This window comes from Budorcas taxicolor, chromosome 18 (genome assembly GCF_023091745.1).
Source record: "Budorcas taxicolor isolate Tak-1 chromosome 18, Takin1.1, whole genome shotgun sequence".
NCBI lineage: Eukaryota > Metazoa > Chordata > Mammalia > Artiodactyla > Bovidae > Budorcas > Budorcas taxicolor.
The window spans coordinates 23,458,725-23,480,007 of NC_068927.1; the positions used below are offsets into that span (position 1 = coordinate 23,458,725).

At 40.0% G+C, this 21,283-nt stretch overlaps 1 protein-coding gene across 2 annotated transcripts in view; it reads left to right on the forward strand.

The window, feature by feature from the left end:
* The first annotated feature begins 1,477 nt into the window (after window positions 1–1,477).
* RBL2 (RB transcriptional corepressor like 2) overlaps window positions 1,478–21,283 on the forward strand; it is a 54,264-nt gene continuing 34,458 nt past the window's right edge. For both annotated transcript variants that reach the window (XM_052655394.1, XM_052655395.1), the window contains exons 1-8: window positions 1,478–1,765; window positions 5,716–5,846; window positions 10,042–10,242; window positions 14,536–14,600; window positions 18,017–18,145; window positions 19,632–19,792; window positions 19,882–19,946; window positions 20,527–20,713. In XM_052655394.1, the coding sequence (XP_052511354.1) occupies window positions 1,526–1,765; window positions 5,716–5,846; window positions 10,042–10,242; window positions 14,536–14,600; window positions 18,017–18,145; window positions 19,632–19,792; window positions 19,882–19,946; window positions 20,527–20,713 (1,179 nt within the window). In that variant the 5' untranslated portion in view covers window positions 1,478–1,525. The remainder of the gene's footprint in view (window positions 1,766–5,715; window positions 5,847–10,041; window positions 10,243–14,535; window positions 14,601–18,016; window positions 18,146–19,631; window positions 19,793–19,881; window positions 19,947–20,526; window positions 20,714–21,283) is intronic.

A 21,283-nucleotide genomic window follows, 5' to 3' on the forward strand; every position in this document is an offset into this window, starting at 1 on the left:
CCCTACTGTCAGGAGTGATGGAATAAAATGTTTTCATCGTTTTCACTGATGTCTATGGCTTTAATCTATCTTTGATAATAGGCTACCCTAAGCGACCTGGGCTTCCTTGCAGTAAGGTGGCTGTGTTCAACGGGTCAAATGAAGAGAGAGAAAAGTGACCTTATAGCAAAACAGCAGTGCCTTGGGCTCCTGGAGCAGGAAAACGTTTTATACTATCAGTTCAGTTCATTCGCTCAGTCATGTCTGACTCTTTGTGACCCCATGGACTGCAGCACACCAGGCCTCCCTGTCCACCACCAACTCCTGGAGCTTACTCAAACTCATGTCCATTGAGTCAGTGATGCCATCCAACCATCTCATCCTCTGTTGTCCCCTTCTTCTCCTGCCTTCAATCTTTCCCAGTATCAGGATCTTTTCCAATGAGTCAGCCCTTCTCATCAGATAGCCAAAGTATGGGAACTTCATCTTCAACATCAGTCCTTCCAATGAAAATTCAGGGTTGATTTTTTTTAGGATTGACTGGTTTGATCTCCTTGCAGTCCAATAGACTCTCAAGAGTCTTCTCCACCACCACAGTTCAAAAGCGTCAATTCTTCGGCGCTCAGCTTTCTTTACGGTCCAGCTCTCAAATCCATACATGACTACTGGAAATAGCTTTGACTAGATGGACTTTTGTTGCAAAATAATACTCCTACTTATTAATACTATACTCCTTTATAAACCAAAGAGGACTGGAAATAAAGTGACTCATATAGATTTGAAAAGAGAAAGCAAAGAAAAATGAAGTTTTGAGAACAGAACAAATATGTCACTTAGGGGTAAATGTAAATTCACCCTATGGGGGAAAAATTAATCACTCCTTTAAAAAAATCAATTAATTATTTGAAAGTCTCACATAAAATTAAAACACAGAAAAGGAGAATTTCCTGGCGGTCCACTGGTTAGGACTCTGCTTCCATTGACAGGGGCGCTGGTTGAATCCCTGACGGGGGAAATAAGATATCACAAACCACTGCAGCTCGGACAAAAAATAAATATAGGAAAGAACTAGAATTTGTAAGAGTGATGCCAAAATTTGAATTTAGGCAGACAGGCCCTTTCTATTACCTTGGTTTTTCAGATTAGGACACGCAGGTGATAAGTATTATTTCTGAGGACACTTGGAACACTAAACCTTCACGTGTCAACGTTTCTTAGATACTTTCTCTTCAGTACAATCCTGCTGAATGGGTCTCCCGATGAAGAGGTACTTGAAATGCAGAGAAGTCGGTTTTACCTCAGGCTAAGGGAGAGGACGCGAGATGACTTTTTTTTAAATATGATTTTTGATCCCCGTGGGTCTCCGGCCTGGACTACATTTCCCACCAGGCCGTGCTCCGAACTACGGGTGCCGGCTTGAGGTCCAGCGCCGTTGGCGGCGGCGCAGTCGCCGAGAGGGCGGCCCACCGGCGGGCGCTTCGCGGTTTGAATGGCTGCGGGCCCGGGCCCTCGGCTCACCTGAGGACCTGCCGCACAGGTGTACGCTATGCCGTCGGGAGGCGACCAGTCGCCGCCGCCCCCGCCTCCCCCTCCGGCGGCGGCGGCCTCAGATGAGGAGGAGGAGGACGATGGCGAGACGGAGGACGCCGCGCAGCCGGCCCGGTCGCCGGCCCCTCAGACCCAGCAGCGGTTTGACGAGCTGTGCAGCCGCCTGAACATGGACGAGGCGGCGCGGGCCGAGGCCTGGGAGAGCTACCGGAGCATGAGCGAGAGCTACACGCTGGAGGTGCGCCGGGGAAAGGAGACCAGCGGTTTTCGGGGCCTAGCGGTCCCGCCCCGCCGCGGGGGATGGGGGCCCTTCTCTCTCCCGCTCGGGCGCCCCGCGGGGGAGCTCCCCAGGTCAGCCCCGGCTCTCCCGGTCCCCAGCCTGGAGCGGGAAGGGAGTCCTTTCTGCCCACTTTCGTCCTGGAAACCTGGCTTTTGAAAAGCCCTTAGCGGTCCTAAAAGTGAACTCTGTCTCGGTGCTCTTCCCTCTCCGGTTCCGAAGGGGGAACAGCCTTTGCCCTGAATTAGCACCTCGAGGCTGAGGTCGTGCTGGGGTCTGATTACAAAAATACAGCCATCTGGTTGGCAGACTGAACAGGTGCAGTTGTCAGGACCGTACTCAAAAGGGATGGGGGTGGGGGGCTTGCCTGCGCTAGCACTGAAATTAACCCGATTTTAGCGTCTGCGTTTCCAGGCTTCTCCTCAAGTTCTTTGCAAGCTGTACCTAATTGCCTTTGTCCAGGCATTGCCATTTGAGTAAATGCATTACGTTTCGGGCTGTGTTTGTGTATTTGTAAACAAAGACGAATCTTCCCGTGAGCGGATGAAACGGGCTTTCTGCCTACCTGGATATAGACTCATATCTGTCTCTAGGAAGTCAGGACTGCGGCGATCTTGAGGACCTATTGGTCACCCCAGACACTGCACAGGATTCTTAAGAGTCGCTGTCATCTAGACATGTTTTGTCCCTTTCTTCGGACGGGGCTTGCAATTAAGAAAAATGGCCATTCTAGCCAGTGAGGTTCAACTCTGTAGGCACCTCCCCTTTACGGGCCAATGGGAAGTGACACGGAAGTGTGTATTGTTTATCCGCTGTCTGACTGCCCCATGGGAGTGATATTTAAACTGCGAGCCATATGATTTTCTTAAGTTGTTTAATAGTTTGTGGAAAGAGTAGGGCAAATAGGCTCAGAATGGGAAGGCTAACAGAGGTGTTATAACTGTAATACGGTGTTTTTGCCTGTGTGGCACTCACTAAGTTTATTCTTATTATTTTTTATTCTTGCATTAATATAATTTTAATTTAGTTACATCTAGAGTGGGGGAGGGTAGCTAGACATGTACTGGCTTTAGAACCTGACAGGCCTTGGTGACTTCGGGCAATTTACTTAACCACTCCAAACTCAGTTTTGTGATATGTCAGCTTGAGATATGTGTACCTACTTTACACAGCTGTTCTGAAGGTTAAGTAAGCTAATGTGGAATTTCTGGAGCATAAAGCATTCATGGATAGTGCTTTAGAATTTACAAAGCTCTTTCACATGCTTAGGTGAAATGACTGAATAGGTCAGGTCAGGTCAGTTCAGTTCAGTTCAGTCGCTCAGTCTGTCCGACTCTTTGCGACCCCATGAATCGCAGCTCGCCAGGCCTCCCTGTCCATCACCAACTCCGGAGTTCACTCATGTTATTGTTTATTTCCTAGTGGTTCCTGTGACAAAAGAGAAGGACTATTTTTGGTGATGGGCATAAGTGCCTCCAAATAAGCTCTTATTTTACCCTCAGGGTAACCTTGTAAATTAAATAGAAAAAGCATAATTTTACACTTTTTATGTTTAACTCACAGTGGTTAAGTCATATGAAGCCCGGGGTTATATAAACAAGTTACAAATAATAGATGGTTCAGTTCATTTCAGTCGCTCAGTCATGTCCGACTCTTTGCGACCCCACGAATCGCAGCACACCAGGCCTCCCTGTGCATCACCAACTTCCGGAGTTCACTCAGACTCACATCCATCGAGTCAGTGATGCCATCCAGCCATCTCATCCTCTGTGGTCCCCTTCCCCTCCTGCCCCCAATCCCTCCCAGCATCAGAGTCTTTTCTCAATGAGTCAACTCTTCACATGAGGTGGCCAAAGTACTGGAGCTTCAGCTTTAGCATCATTCCTTCCAAAGAACACCCAGGACTGATCTCCTTTAGAATGGACTGGTTGGATCTCCTTGCAGTCCAAGGGACTCTCAAGAGTCTTCTCCAACACCGCAGTTCAAAAGCATCAATTCTTCGGCGCTCAGCTTTCTTCACAGTCCAATTGTCACATCCATACATGACCACAGGAAAAACCATAGCCTTGACTAGACGGACCTTTGTTGGCAAAGTAATGTCTCTGCTTTTGAATATGCTGTCTAGGTTGGTCATAACTTTCCCTCCAAGGAGTAAGCGTCTTTTAACTTCATGGCTGCAGTCACCATCTGCTGTGATTTTGGAGCCCAAAAAATAAAGTCTGACACTGTTTCTACTGTTTCCCCATCTATCTCCCATGAAGTGATGGGACCAGATGCCATGATCTTCGTTTTCTGAATGTTGAGCTTTAAGTTAACTTTTTCACTCTCCACTTTCACTTTTATCAAGAGGCTTTTTAGTTCCTCTTCACTTTCTGCCATAAGGGTGGTGTCACCTGCATATCTCAGGTTATTGATATTTCTCCCAGCAATCTTGATTCCAGCTTGTGTTTCTTCCAGGCTAGCGTTTCTCATGATGTACTCTGCATATAAGTTAAATAAGCAGGGTGACAATATACAGCCTTGACACACTCCTTTTCCTATCTGGAACCAGTCTGTTGTTCCATGTCCAGTTCTAACTGTTGCTTCCTGACCTGCATATAGGTTTCTCAAGAAGCAGGTCAGGTGATCTGGTATTCCCATCTCTTTCAGAATTTTCCACAGTTTATTGTGATTCACACAGTCAAAGGCTTTGGCAGAGTCAATAAAGCAGAAATAGATGTTTTTCTGGCACTCTCTTGCTTTTTCCATGATCCAGCAGATGTTGGCAATTAAATCTCTGGTTGCTCTGCCTTTTCTAAAACCAGCCTGAATATCTGGCAGTTCATGGTTCACATATTGCTGAAACCTGGCTTGGAGAATTTTGAGCATTGCTTTACTAGTGTGTGAGATGAGTGCAATTGTGTGGTAGTTTGAGCATTCCTTTGCATTGCCTTTCTTTGGGATTGGAATGAAAACTGAACTTTTCCAGTCCTGTGGCCACTATGGAGTTTTCCAAATTTGCTGGCATATTGAATGCAGCACTTTCACAGCATCATCTTTTAGGATCTGAAATAGCTCAACTGGAATTCCATCACCTCCACTAGCTTTATTCGTAGTGATGCTTTCTAAGGCCCACTTGACTTCACATTCCAGGATGTCTGGCTTCAGGTGAGTGATCACACAATCGTGATTATCTGGGTCATGAAGATCTTTTTTGTACAGTTCTTCTGTGTATTCTTGCCACCTCTTCTTAATATCTTCTGCTTCTGTTAGGTCCATACCATTTCTGTCCTTTATCGAGCCCACCTTTGCATGGTTGGTTATTTTTAAAAATGTGTATGATTGCTCAATTTTTTAAAAAAGACTTTGATCTCAGATTCTTAGTTTACCCAATAAGTTAATCAGTATTTATTTATTTTCCAAATACTTGTTGATCACCTGTTCTTTGCCAGACACTCTTATCCAGGTGCTGGGCATAGAACAGTGCACAAAATATCAAAATCCCTGCCCTTGTGGAACTAGTAGTCAGCCATGCTGTCAGATCATGTGGGGTATCAATCTCATGGAAGTGTACAGTGGAAAATAAAATTCATTTGCTATTTAATATATAATATTGGTTATAGACTTTTATCTTTTGATTTCTTGTATTTCTGCCCTTGTTGGGACTTTAAGGTGTATGTTCTGAGAGAGAGAACCCCGTGGAACCCCTGTTGCCTTTCATGATCTTGAAAGTTGCATCACTCTCATCTGTGCTGTTGGTAGAGCCAGCTCAAAGTGAAAGAACAAACTCATACTTCTCCTTGGAAGAATCTGTCACAAAAGCATTTGGGACAGGAATATCATTGAAAATGCAGTTTCCCACAATCATTTTTCAACTGAAATATGTATAGTTCATTAGCTCAAACTGAATTTTCTTTCTTTTTTTTTAACAGGGAAATGATCTTCATTGGTTAGCATGTGCCTTATATGTGGCTTGCAGAAAATCTGTGCCAACTGTAAGCAAAGGGACAGTTGAAGGAAACTATGTATCTTTAACTCGAATCCTGAGATGTTCAGAGCAGAGGTAACTATGTTAGAGTTGTTAAAGTGCGGCTAATATAAAAACATAGTGACAGTAGAAATTCTCTTTTTCACTTTCTGAGCTTTTGTGCCTGTGAAATGCTAACTTTAGAAGTTAGGTCATGGTTTTCCTTTGCCACATCTAAGTTAGTACCCATTATATTTTATTTCTTTGGAGAAAAATATTTAAATTTTAATGTATTTAACACTTAAATGAGGAGTTTACTATTAAAGGTTATGATTTATTGTAATTAATGGGAGAATTATAAGTAAAGATACTCTAAATTGAAAAGGTAAATATTTTATGGTATTAAACCTGCAACTACATGCACAGGACTGGTATCTTCTATAAGTAATGTGTAAATACTCAGTTTCCTGTTTGGAGGATAAGTAACACTATTACAAAATCCGTTAAAGAGAAGGCCAAAGAATATTTTAAGGAGGAGGAAGACATTGCTTTTTCTATCTGTTGTGTAATTGAATTGATTATGTTTCATTATTTGAGCACTTTGGGTTAATTTTCTCATGGCTTATTAAAGGCTGGTGGGAAAAGGATGTTTGGCATTTTGGAGGAAATACCACTGTCAAAACTTAATGGACCTAGTGGTTTAAAAAAATCACTTACTTTAAAATAATTAACAAGAAACATAATCTTTTAGCTGTAGTCTATTTATTAATCCTGAATTTCACCCAGAGTTATATTTAGGCCTAAGAACAAGAGGCAATTGATAAAGAACTGAATACCTCGGCTATAAACCTTAAAAAAGGTGTGAAGTATAATCATTGCAAAGAAACAAAGTGGAGACAGAGTAATCTAGTTAAATGACAGACAAGGAACTTTAGAAGTAAAGGTCAAATTATGGAATAATGAATATATACTTTACTAGACAATGGCACCCCACTCCAGTACTCTTGCCCGGAAAATCCCATGGACAGAGGAGCCTGGTAGGCTGCAGTCCATGAGGTCGCTAAGAGTAGGACACGACTGAGCGACTTCAATTTTACTTTTCACTTTCATGCATTGGAGAAGGAAATGGCAACCCACTCCAGTGTTCTTGCCTGGAGAATCCCAGGGATGGGGGAGCCTGGTGGGCTGCTGTCTATGGGATCGCACAGAGTTGGACACGACTGAAGCGACTTAGCAGCAGCAGACTCAGTTCAGTTCAGTCACTGAGTCGTGTCTGACTCTTTGTGACCCATGAATTGCAGCATGCCAGGCCTCCCTGTCCATCACCAACTCCCGTAGTTCACTCAAACTCACATCCATCGAGTCCGTGATGCCATCCAGCCATCTCATCCTCTGTCGTCCCCTTCTCCTCCTGTCCCCAATCCCTCCCAGCATCAGAGTCTTTTCCAATGAGTCAACTCTTTGCATGAGGTGGCCAAGGTACTGGAGTTTCAGCTTTAGCATCATTCCTTCCAAAGAAATCCCAGGGCTGATCTCCTTCAGAATGGACTGGTTGGATCTCCTTGCAGTCCAAGGGACTCTCAAGAGTCTTCTCCAACAGCGCAGTTCAAAAGCATCAATTCTTCGGCGCTCAGCTTTCTTCACAGTCCAATTCTCAAATCCATACATGACTACTGGAAAAACCATAGCCTTGACTAGATGAACCTTAGTTGGCAAAGTAATGTTTCTGCTTTTCAATATGCTGTCTAGATTGGTGATAAATTTCCTTCCAAGGAGTAAGCATCTTTAAATTTCATGGCTGCAGTCACCATCTGCAGTGATTTTGGAGCCCCCCAAAATAAAGTGTGACACTGTTTCCACTGTTTCCCCTAACCTTTAACACAAGTAATTTCTCAGTTTTATTTCCATTTCAAAAACTCAGTTTTTAACTTCTTAACGTATGGGTACAGGTTATTTACTTTTCTGCCATAATGGACTAAATGAATTAAAAGCAAAGAGCAGTTTGGGAGAAGATATTTACAATGTAATGTAACAACGGTCAATATCCAGAATTAAATAAAGAACCACTAACAAAAAAGCCTCTTGATGAAAGTGAAAGTGGAGAGTGAAAAAGTTGGCTTAAAGCTCAACATTCAGAAAACAAAGATCATGGCATCTGGTCCCAGCACTTCATGGCAAATAGATGGGGAAACAGTGGCAGACTGTTTTTTTGGGCTCCAAAATCACAGTAGATGGTGATTGCAGCTATGAAATTAAAAGACGCTTACTCCTTGGAAGGAAAGTTATGACCAACCTAGATAGCATATTGAAAAGCAGAGACATTACTTTGCCAACTAAGGTCCATCTAGTCAAGGCTATGGTTTTTCCAGTAGTCATGTATGGATGTGAGAATTGGACTGTGAAGAAAGCTGAGCGCCAAAGAATTGATGCTTTTGAACTGTGGTGTTGGAGAAGACTCTTGAGAGTCTCTTGGACTGCAAGGAGATCCAACCAGTCCATTCTGAAGGAGATCAGCCCTGGGATTTCTTTGGAAGGAATGATGCTAAAGCTGAAACTCCAGTACCTTGGCCACCTCATGCGAAGAGTCGACTCACTGGAAAAGATTCTGATGCTGGGAGGGATTGGGGACAGGAGGAGAAGTGGACGACAGAGGATGAGATAGCTGGATGGCATCACTGACTCAATGAATGTGAGTTTGAGTGAACTCCGGGAGTTGGTGATGGACAGGGAGGCCTGGCGTGCTGCGATTCCTGGGGTCGCAAAGAGTCGGACACGACTGAGCGACTGAACTGAACTGAGCTGAACACACTTAATAATTGACAAATAGCTACTAAAAAGTGGGAAAAGTATATGATTTCACAAAAGCCTAAACTCAAGTAGCTAATAGATGTAACAAATATATTCAATCTCACTAGTAATCAAAGAAGCTCAAAGTAAAAATTAGATACTATTTCATTCTCATCAGATTGGGGAAATTTAAAGTCTCATAATACCATTATTTGGGCTTCCCACGTGGCACTAGGGGTAAAGTACCTGCCTGCCAATGCAGGAGATATTAGAGCTATGAGTTTGATCCCTGGGTCAGGAAGATCCCCTGGGGAAGGGCATGGCAACCCACTCCAGTATTCTTGCCTGGAGAATCTCATGGACAGAGGAGCCTGACGGGCTATAGTCCACAGGGTCGCACAGAGTTGAACACAGTCGACTGGAGCAACTTAGCATGCACGCACAATACCATTATGCAGGGAAATAGTAACTCTTTATTGCTAATGTACATTAGAGTATAAATTGGCACAGTCACTCTAGTGGGAAATTTGGCAGCAGCCAGTAACGTTGAAGATGCATATTCTCTGACTCAGCAATTCTATTTCTTGGGGATAATTCTTAAAGAAATTCCAGTATACATGTATACAAATGTGTTCCTTATAGCATTTTTTGTTACAGAGAAAAATTAGAAGGCTCAGTTTCCATTGGTTGGGGAATAAATGCAAAACCTAGTAGTTCATATGGAGGAATATTTTTAGCAATTACATTGAATAAATTCAATCTATCCATATCAACATTAATCTCATAAACAATATTGAATGGGGAATTCTCTGATTCAGTGATTAAGACTTCATACTCTCACTGCAGGGGTTGTGAGTTTGATAGGGAACTAAGATCCCACATGTTGCAGGACAAGGCCAAAAAACAAATAAAAAGCCATTATTGAATGGAAAAGTAAGTTATAGAATGCTACTTACAGTATACTATTTATATAAAATTTTGAAATCAGACATACAAAAGATACTGTTAGTGGGTACATATATAACCACATAGTAAGTATAAAAACTTGGATGAGAAGGACTCAGACTGTAGAATGATGGTTATCTTTGGGGAAGAAGAGTGAGAAATAGGATTGGGGAAGAGTACAAATGAGAACTTTGGCTGTTTCTATAGAATCTGAAGCAAACATGTCAAAATTTATGTGCTACATTAATCTCTGTTGAATCAGTTGGTACGTGAATGTTGGTTTTGTTCTCTGGTTACTTACTTATTTTATAGTGTAGATGTGTACTTCATAATTTAAAAAAAAACTTTAATCTCAGAAAAAGAGATTAGGAAAGTTTTGGATTAGGAAAGATTTGGAAGATGAGAGAAGTAAACCAACCTGTGAGACTAAGCTAGTCAGAGTCATGAGTTGTGATTTTATATCACTGTCTAAAAGTAATAGTGAGTTAATGTTGATTTACTTTTATTTACCTATATTTGTATTAATTATAAAAATCTCACTTTTAATTTTTGCTATCAGCTTAATTGAATTTTTTAACAAGATGAAGAAATGGGAAGACATGGCCAATCTCCCTCCACATTTCAGAGAACGTACTGAGAGATTAGAAAGAAACTTCACTGTTTCTGCTGTAATTTTTAAGAAATATGAACCCATCTTTCAGGACATTTTTAAATATCCTCAAGAGGAGCAGCCGCGTCAACAAAGAGGACGAAAACAGCGGTATGTTTTTATATTTGTTAAGCAGGAATACACACTCTTCTGTCTGTGCTACAGTTTTGATCCCTTGGTCTGCATCCCTCAGTTTCTTTTGCTAGTCCTAAGAAATCAATGTGATTTCATAAGTAATCTTTTTTCTCATCATCATTTCTTGCTTTTCATTTTATGTTAGCTCTGAAGAGTTTAGCTTCTTTCATGTTGCAAAATGTGTGGAATCTTTTTTCATATAACCTTTTCCTTTACGCAACCGACAATGCAACAGCGCGACTGCCGGTGCTCTCACCAGTTAGCCACCTTGGGTATAGAATTTGATTACTTAACTTTCTCATATTGACTGTATTGACTTTTTCTATTATTTTCTACGTATTATAATACATATAAACTCTTTATTTGACTTTTATGTCAAACTGAGTAAATTCCCCTGAAAAGGCTTCTCCTTGTATTTGGATGTTTACAACCAGTGAAAAGTAGAGAAATTTGGTTGGGGGAGAATAGTTGAATTGAAACTGTCATGAAATTGTGCTTTTGACTGTGTCTGCAAAGTCTGAAAACGTACTCTGGCTCAATATCTTCCATCTTTCCTGGCAGAAAAGAGCAGTTATGGGATACAAATTCTCTACTTTTCTCAGGAAAGTTGTTTCATAAAGTAGAAGTGGAAACAGAACTAGAAAGATGTTGACAAGAAAAGTAGGGGAAAGGGAGTTATTATAATTGAATGAATAAAGTTTGCTTCTCTTTCAATATATAAAAATGTTCCCAAATTCTGATGGATGATTATAGTAAGTGAGCATCTTTAAAAAATAAAACAATGTACATTTTTATGTAGTTGACCCCACTACTATGGAAGCAGCCAGTCTGGTTTGCTTGCAGTTTTGGGGAATTATCTGTTTATAATGAAGTATTCTAAAGCTTGGATAGAAGCTTCTTTCTGAGTCTGAATGAGCTGATATGATCATTTATAGAAAAATATTAAGTATCTTCTTAAAGTGTTGCAGAAAATGGTTTCAGATTGTATTTGCTTTGATATATATTATTACACATATATATTATCAGTTCAGTTCAGTCGCTCAGTCGTGTCCAACTCTTTGCGACCCCAGCACGCCAGGCCTCCCTGTCCATCACCAACTCCCGGAGTTCACCCAAACTCAATGTCCATTGAGTTGGTGATGCCATCCAACCATCTCATCCCCTGTCATCCCCTTCTCCTCCCGCCTTCAACCTTTCCCAGCGTCAGGGTCTTTTCAAATGAAGCAGCTCTTTGCATCAGGTGGCCAAAATATTGGAGTTTCAACTTCAACATCAGTCCTTTCAATGAACACCCAGGACTGATTTCCTTTAAGATGGACTGGTTGGATCCCCTTGCAGTCCAAGGGACTCTCAAAAGTCTCCTCTAACACTGCAGTTCAAAACCATCAGTTCTTCGGTACTCAGCTTTATAGTCCAACTCTCACATCCACACATGACTACTGGAAAAACCATAGCCTTGACTAGATGGACCTTTGTTGACAATGTAATTCTATAATATATATTATAGAATTTTCTTAATTATGTATGTATATATATTATATTGCTATATATACTATATTGGAGAAGGAAATGGCAATCCACTCCAGTATTCTTGCCGGAAAATTCCATGGACAGAGGAGCCTGGCGGTACAGTCCTTGGGGTTGCAAAGAGTGGGCCACAACTGAGTGACTGAGCACGTACATATTATATTCGGTGTATATATTACTTAATTCTAATTAAGAAAACTCTAACCATAATCATAGTAATAATAATTCATACCATTTACTGAGCATTTATTATGGTGTAGGGACTCTGCTAAGACTTCAATTAAGCATGTATTAGTTGAGTTAATCACTGCTTCAGCTCCATGAGGTTGATACTGTTGTTACAGGTAGGGGAACCAAGCCTTTCAAAGGCTAAGTGATCTGGCCAGTGTCACACAGTAAGTGTGGAGCTCTTACTGAAACTTAAAGAGTCTGCCTGATAGCCCATGTTCTTCTTATAAACTGTTCTTTGAAAATTTGTCATTGAATATTTATTGAGAGTTTACCATATGAACTACTTTGTTAGGTATTATGTAGGACACAATTATTAAAAACAAAAACAAACAGGCCAAAACCCAAACCAACAGTTACTGTCTTTTGAGAACTTACAGTAAGTATTATAAGGGAGAGGCATGTACAAATGCAAAAGATAATAGAAATGTGGGACTTCTGAGGCAAAAATAATCCACTCTGTATAAGCCAGTTAGGTAATGTTCCATGGAAGAAGTAGAAACATGTCCGAAAGGATGGGTAGGATTTTGGTAACCATCATTTGGTACCCATTTTGGTGAATTTGGAGAGATGTTCTTCTATGCAGAGGATGAAGAATGAAAATACCACAGCAGCAAAGAGGAAGTTTCGCTAAGTTTGTTGGTTGTTCCAGGGTTTTCAAGTTACAGAGCCAGTTTTGGGAGTGGCTTAATTTTTTTCTCCCTTCCAGTGTTATTGAGATATGATTGACATACAGCACTGTAAAATTTAAGGAGTGCAGTATAATGAGGTGACTTATGAAATGATGCCCACAACGCGTTTCGTGAACATTCTGCATCTCACATAGCAATACAAAATTAAATAGAAAAAACATTCCTTCTGATCAGAACCCTGTAAGATTTATTCTCTTAACAACTTGCATATATGAACCCACAGCAGTGTTAATTATATTTATGTTGTACATTACATCCCTAGGACTTATAGCTGAAAGTTAGAATGGCTTGAGGGTTAAGCCTAAAAGTTTGACTGTTACCTTGGTAGGCATCAAAACTACATAGTTTGTCATGTCTGTGGTTGGAAGGCTGCTTTTTAAAGCAGGGCCATGGCGTATAACCCTTGCCATCAGCTGGTGAATGAAGCCCTACAGTATGCTACCCAAGGAGAAGTATCTTTTAGCGGATGAGGAAACTAAGACACATGGAGAGCAAGGGTACTGAGTTAATGACTGTGGGAACTAAACTCCAGTCTTCAGCTTCTTCTCCTCAAAAGACCTTGTAAGAATAAGGGTATTGGGATATGGAGCCAACACATGTCTGATCTAAACATTGGCAGAGGTTTTGGTAGAAAAGCCAGTTTAAAACAGGTCTAAAACTCCCTTTAGCAGATGACTTAGCAAATACAACAGGTACTCTTATTTTTTTCTCCCTCTCCTTTCCTACAACAGTACCTATAACAGGTACTCTTAATGACAGAAATATAAGGAATTATAGGAAGCCCAGAATTTCCACTGAAAAGTCCTCTCGTGGGCCTTCCCTGGTGGTCCAGGGGCTAAGACTGTGCTTCCACTGCAGGGGGCACAGGTTTGATCCCTGATTGGGGTAAGATCCTGCATGTCATGCAGCATGCTCCCCCAGAAAAGTCTTTTTGTGACTTAATATAATCTGGAATGTCTTTAGAGAGTGAGGGTTTACAGTTCATCAGCTGTGATAGAGGGAAAAAAATTGGTGGACTGTCTGACTGCATGAGTGTGTGCCAAGCTGCTGCAGTCGTGTCTGACACTATGTAGCCCGCCAGGCTCCTCTGCCCATGGGATTCTCCAGGCAAGAATACTGGGGTGGGCTGCCATTCCCTTCTCTAGGGGATCTTCCTTACCCAGGGATCAAACTCATAGCTCTAATATCTCCTGCATTGGCTGTCAGATTCTTTACCACTAGCACCACCTGGGAAGCCAATCTGACTGTATACATGGGTCTTAAAGCAACATTAGCCTTGCTGATGTCATCTAAAGAGCTACTGTGATTTTGTTCATTTCATTCTTATTTTGTTTGTACCCTTATTCTAACAAGGTGCTTTGAGGAGAAGAAGCTGAAGACAGGGTTTAGTTCCCACACTATTGTTAACTCTGTACACTTGCTCTCCATGTGTCTCAGTCTCCTCATTCGCTACAAGATCCTTCTCCTTGGTTATCATATTATAGGGCTTTATTCACCAGTTGATGGTAAGGATTAAACATTGCCCTGCTTTAACAAACTCGTTAAAAAATAGAACTCGTTTTATTTTCTGCCTTAGCTATGTTGACCTGGAAAAGCTTCTACAGTTCTTCAGAATTTTTCTTCTGAGCGAGCTTTCCCTCGCTCCCAGCTATTTCCTTACCTGTGTTCGATTGGAGCAGAACTTCTTGCACGTTTTCCGTGAGAAATGAATCTGCTGTCACTCCCTCCAAATGTGGGTTTTGTTTCTCACCTAGTTTACAGTCATGTGTCATGTCTTTTTCTGATTCTTCTGTTATCTCATGACTTTTTTCTCCCCCTCAAGGCGACAGCCCTGTACCGTGTCTGAAGTTTTCCATTTTTGTTGGGTGCTTTTTATATATGCAAAAGGTAAGGAAAGAGTAATATTTATTTTAATATTAGCTTACCTAAAAGTTCAGGTACTACTACTGTCAACCTAAAATGTGTATCAGGGAAAGATGCTCACTGAAAAATTTCTCGAGGATTTGAATCCCACCTTCTTTTTTTTAAGTATTGCCATTTTATAAAGCTTTTGAATTTCTTTTCTTTCTTTTTTTTCCTCTTATATTTTCTCCCTTCCTCCCTCTGTTTTTTAAAAAAATTATTGATTTATTTATTTTTGGCTGTGCGGGATCTCTGTGGCTGTGCACGAGCTTTCTCCAGCTGTGGCGAGCAGGGACTGCTCTCTCTCTCTGGTGCGCAGGCTTCTCACCACAGTGGTTTCTCTTGCGGAGCACAGGCTCTAGGGCGCTCCGGCTTCAGTAGTTGCGGTATACCGGCCTAGTTGCTCTGGAGCATTGGATTTCTTTGCAGTGTACCAAATATGGTGCATTAAATGGAATATCCTTTAGTTTTGTTCTTACACAACACCTTCTCCAAAGCATATTATCTCTAAATGATGGGCTGAAAACACGTTAGTGTGTCTGTGCTTTTGGCTTGGACTTGTGTTTTGCACAAGACATGCCTTACATAATGGAGTGGGACTAATCATTGTCAAAGTAATTTAGATTACTTTTTATGCCTTGTTCAGATAAACATGCTTGATCAAATGCCTTTAGATACAACTTATTTTCACTACCCTCTATTCTCACTTAATCTGCCCAAGGTCTGCGTTCAGTGAAACACATTTTTATGACTATCATTGTCCTCTCTGTGTTTCTATGTAAAAACGCTTCTTAGTAATTTAAGGAAGAAAAGAAAGTACGGTTCCTTAGCTTTTTCTGTAGACTGTGTAGAATGCCTTTGCCATTAAGATAGCCTAATAAAATGCAAAGTTAAAATCAAAGAATTATAGAGCTGAAAGGTTTCTTCAGTAGGAGAGATTCTCACTATTAGGTCAACTTGCCCAATGTATTAATGTTAAAGAGTAGGTCACTGAGGCCCAGAGACCAGCTGCTGGAAGAAAAGCTAGGATGTGAATCCACATCTTGTAGCTCTTGGTTTCATGCTGGGGGTGTGGGCCCTCCAGCAGGGATGTGTCACTCTGTTGGGGTCACTGTGATTGGTCTGATTGTTACAGGTTACAACTTATCCCCCCTTCCCCGAGCTGCATGCTTGATTGAAAAGAAAAATCTTTCTTTGTCAGAAGTAAGCTCTTGGTGATTTTCACTTTCCACCACACTGCATGTTTCTTTAGTGTGGATGAAGGTGGTGTGATCAGTGGCATGAAATGCAGAACATCTTAATAGCACATAAACTGTTTCATGATGGTTTGAACATTCGCTGCCCCTTGGCTTACTGGGGCTGGTGTTATATATGATATTAATCTGGGCAGTAGGTTATGGGCAGGTATATCTGACTTAGAGGATTTTTATCTGTTTTATGGAGGTAAGTATTTAGTACTGGTATATAAATTACTGGAAAAGAAGTGGATTGCCCTCAAGTAGGTTTTGGTCTCAGTTGACCAACTGGGGTGGCATATTTTTGTCTCTACAGTTACCTGAGTTTTTAATTTTATCTTACTGTTATTAATTCTGTCTGTAATTATTTGGTCTGAAGAGCCTTTGTCTACTCACAGTCCAGTGCTGTGATCATTTATGCTTCACTACAATCTTTTCCAGAAGAGTAGAGTAGTTGGTTTTCTTCAGTTCTTGATTTCATTATTTGGGGGGGGAGGTGTATTCTTTTATGGGCATCTTTTTCATGACTTTGTGTGCAACAGTGGGCATCCCAGATGATCTCATTCCTGATAAATAAGCCAACATTTGCCTGTTATCTTTGTTGACTTCCAAAGGCAAGTACATACCAGTGACAAGTTTGGGCTTGTTGTCATGAAGGGCTTTGTGGCCTGAAGACCGTTAGGCACCACTTCCTGTTTTACATGATATTCCAAGTCTTTAGTCAGATTATCTTTGTTGACTGAAAGATAAAATATTTCACAAAGTGGGGTTTATTTCCAAAGTCAGCATTGGAAAGGTAGACTCTGTCATGTTAGGAGAGTCCTAGAATTTAGATTCTGATCTTCAGGGGCATTTAAGTTTCTTGTAAGAAGTTAGTGCTGCAGGTTTTTTCCTTCTGTGGCAAGTACACACCAGCGACAAGTTTAGGCTTGTCAGTGTGATGGGCTTTTTAATTTGAAACTGGTAGGTTCCACTTCCTGTTTTACATTTGAGGAATTGAGTATATTTTAATATTAAGCATCTTTATAGTCAAACCAAGCAAGTTAGTTTGGTTATATCAATGCAGAATTTAACCTATTAATTATCATTTGTGTTTTTGGCAACAGAAAAATATTTTTTTCTCTTTAATTCATTTAAATTGATTTCTTGAAATGTTTCACCTATTAAAAAAAATGAATTGCTTATCCTGATATGCTGAGGTAAGTGGTAACTTTGTTTAGAGGAAAGAAGGAAAAAAGCCTGAAACAAAGTAGTATGAGTGTGTGTTTGTATTTAGTGTGAAAACATCGAAGTTTAGAAATAATTCTTCAGATGTATGTTAGCTATTTAGATTGAATTCATCTGTTACTATGAGAATGTAAAGTCAATATGAAGCATATATAAGCAGTGTTTAATGGAAGGAGGGATATGCTTAAAGATACAAAATATCTAGAACTATGTTTTAATTTCTAAGAATAACTCTTTTAACTGCCTGTAAAAACCTGTTTTCAATGTTAGAGATAAACTAGAACTACAAAAGTTATATGTTTCTATGGGTTTAGGTTTTGGTTTAGTTTTTTCTCTGTTACCAAGCATCAACAGTTATTCCCAGGATATTTGCTCTAGAACTGAAATATCTTTTATTGTGATCCTGCTGCGTTGGTTTGTATGAGCTTGTATTACTACATCAAAAAGCATTGAACTATTACTGTTAGGAGTCTGATTATAGTTTCTGGGCTTTTTAAAGTACATATATGCTAAAAAATAATTATATTAATAATTTTTGAGCTTTTCCCAAATAAATATTTATACCAATTTTCTTGACAGAAAAGTAGTTTCATATACAACAGTTTCTTACAGCTTGAGATAATTTATGAAGTTGTATTCAGGGTTTTCAAAAGAAAAACCAGTGAAAGTAAGTTTGGACAGGCATTTAATAAATGCTTATTTAACAACTGTTAAGTGAATGGCATTTTTAGTGAAGTTTTGGTTTTTCTTAAACTCTTAGAAATTTATTAAACAATTAGTAATATTTCAAAATGTAAATTTGCCAAAACACTTTCTGTAGCTCTTGAGTCAGCCTTGCATATTGTTGTATAGTGTCATTTTAATTAAAGGAAGAGATTATTTTTATAATATTGTAAAGTTGATGCAAGTTTGACTCTCTAATTCTTTATAATCCTATAGGTAATTTTCCCATGATTAGTGATGATTTGGTTAATTCTTATCATCTTCTGCTGTGTGCTTTGGACTTAGTTTATGGAAATGCCCTTCAATGTTCCAATCGTAAAGAACTTGTGAACCCTAATTTTAAAGGTAAGTCTGTAAATCAGGGACTCAGATGACTCACATGTCTACACTATGTTTACTCTTGGGGGTTGTATACATAGTACAGGTTTCCTAGCATCAGAGAATATAAACGCTTTCCCACGCTTCATCACCATAGTTATCCCAGAGTGCTTAGAACTAGGAGTTGAGCTCTCTGTAAAAATATTTCTAGAAAGAGAAATCGCAAATATCACAACATTTTAAAAGTGTTAGATGACAACTTTAGAAGTTTCTGAAATATATACTCAGTGAGAAGAAGGAATTTAGAAATCTGGAGTAGCAATGATGACATTTGAGCTGACAGTGGTTTTGTGCGATGGCAAGTTTCATGCCTGACACACAGGAGGAGGTCAAAGAAGATTTGTTGAAAGATTTATTCATTCAAGTATTTTCTACAGAAGAGGAATACCTATGGTTCTAAAATAATTAAAATGCATTTTCAACTCTGAAAGGTGTGTGGAAAGGATCATTATTTTGGTAATGCATTTAGCAGGCTTTAAGGTGTAGAATTTCTATGAATGATATACAGTAAGAGGCCAAATTATGATTTATAAAGCAAATATTTAAAAGGTACTTATTGAACTAGTATGTAATGCTCTTGCTGCTTGAATAATACCTTGGTAGGATTCTGAGTTGGAGAAGGAAATGGCAACCCACTCCAGTGTTCTTGCCTGGAGAATCCCAGGGACGGAGGAGCCTGGTGGGCTGCTGTCTATGGGGTCGCACAGAGTCGGACACGACTGAAGCGACTTAGCAGCAGCAGCAGGAGGGTTCTGAGTGATTGTCAGTTTTGAAGTGGTTATGATTAGAATTTCACCTTGTCTGACTCACAAGGTAGATTTTTAAAGTTAGTGGAGTTAATTACTTCAGTTGCTTGTGGTTTGGTAAGTCTAGTGTTCTCTGTATTCTGTTCTTTCATTTATTTTCTTCCTAACTCCCTTTTGTGTTTCTATATTGCTGGTTCCCTTCATTTTTCCCCTCTTCTTTTATTTATTATTTGTGGGGGTTTTTTTGCCTTGCATTGAGTCTAGGGCAAGAAGGGCTGTAAAGTAATATAATAAAAACATCTAATGTAATTAACTCAGAGTATATAAAGAGTATGTGCTTTGAACAATAACTTTTCTATTTGACTTTTTTATTTGAATGTAACACTTTTTTTTTGCAAAATTTAATTTTTCTGTTTTGTAGTTATTATAGCAGTATAAAAAATATTTTTTTAGTTTTTCTTTTTTAACTCTCTCCAGATAACTGAATAACTGAAATCTTTTGAGTCATAATAAAAGCTTTACTTCTATTTGCTATTTTTGAAGTGTATTTAAACAGTTAAATTAGCACCTTACACTATTTCCTATACACGCATGTGCTAACAACTCCTGTGCTGATTAGACTCTGTGTTATTTATATCTTAATTCATTACAGTTAGGCTTGTTGAATGCTACCTGATATCTCTGTTCTGTGCTTTTACCCATCATAGGTCTATCTGAAGATTTTCATGCTAAGGATTCTAAACCTTCCTCCGACCCACCTTGTGTCATTGAGAAACTGTGTTCCTTACATGACGGCTTAGTTTTGGAAGCAAAAGGAATAAAGGAACATTTCTGGAAACCTTATATTAGGAAGCTTTATGAAAAAAAGGTTTGTAAGTAGAAAGAAATGATTTGAAAATATTTTCTGGGTAAAGATTTGATTTAATATGACTTAAGGATCTTTTTTTTTCATCATAGCTCCTTAAGGGAAAAGAAGAAAATCTTACTGGTTTTTTAGAACCTGGGAATTTTGGAGAGAGTTTGTGAGTACTTCTGTTATAAAAAGTGTTTTCATACTTTATGTGCTCAGGAAACATCAGAGTTTAATGTTTTTATTGTTTGTATCCTGGAAATTTAGAATATGTTTTGTGGCAGAATATAGGGATGCAGTAAAAAATCCTATCAACTCTTACTTGAAGCACATGTTTTGAAGTAGTTGAAAATTATGCGGCTGTTCTTTAAAGCTCTGATAGTTAAATTTTGGGATCATGATTTTTGAAAGAAATCCTTTTGGAACTACCCAGGTGGCGAATGGTGCTGTGGAAGCACTGAGGTCTTCACAGGTGCCTGGAGCAGCCGGGAGAGAGAAGTCGGCTGGCAGCTTGGTACAGGGCACCCACCCTGGAATACTGTCAGCAAAGTACACTTCCTGTACAAGGCATGAGTGTAGTGGAGCACTCCTGCATTTCTATACGCCTCAGTTTTTATCTTGGTGATCCCACTAAATTTAACTTTCACAGACTATTAGAATTTTTAGTAAATGAAAACAATGGAACAGGCAGCCGCACACAGCTTCAAATGGCAGCTCTGCGAGGGTGCGTTTTGCCTGTTTTCCCCCTCTAGTAAAGCCATCAGTAAAGCCTATGAGGAGTATGTTTTATCTGCTGGGAATCTGGATGAGCGGATTTTCCTGGGCGAGGATGCTGAAGAGGAGATTGGGACTCTCTCAAGGTGCCTGAACACTGGCTCAGGAACAGAGACTGCTGAGAGGGTGCAGATGAAGAGCATCCTGCAGCAGCACTTTGACAAGGTGAGCCGAGCCGGGCCGGAGTGGCAGCGCGAGAGCAGGCGCGCCGAGGGCCTGCTTTATTCTGGCAGTTGAGTGTGTATGCGCGCTTTGCTGGCTTCCAGTACGAAGAAGAAAATTCACATCCCACCTATTGCAGTTGAAAAGGTTATCTCTGTCTTTATTATTTTAACTTTTGTTGACATTGATTTTCACAAGTTTTGGTTAGATCTGCGAAAAAGAACTTAATATAAATGTCAACAAATGCCTCATGCTGGTTGTTGGTTTTGAAAAGATGGGCCAGGGATATACAGCTGTTACATACTGAACATAGTAGGCATTTCGAAAATGTTGATTGACCCGAATTAGTACCTTCATCTAAGACACTAGGGAAACTGAGAATCTGTAGTCTTTAAGAAAACTCTCTTAAACTGAGTTTCAGGATCATGTGTTATTTCAGGCAGGATGATGGAGACTGAGAGTTTCCCTTCTGTTGTGTGCTGTTCATAGAAAATAAGCAACTTCTGACAGGTACTTCCAGAGGCAGTGTGGCTAATTCCAAGGGGTAACTCACCTGTAAGACCAGACTCAAGG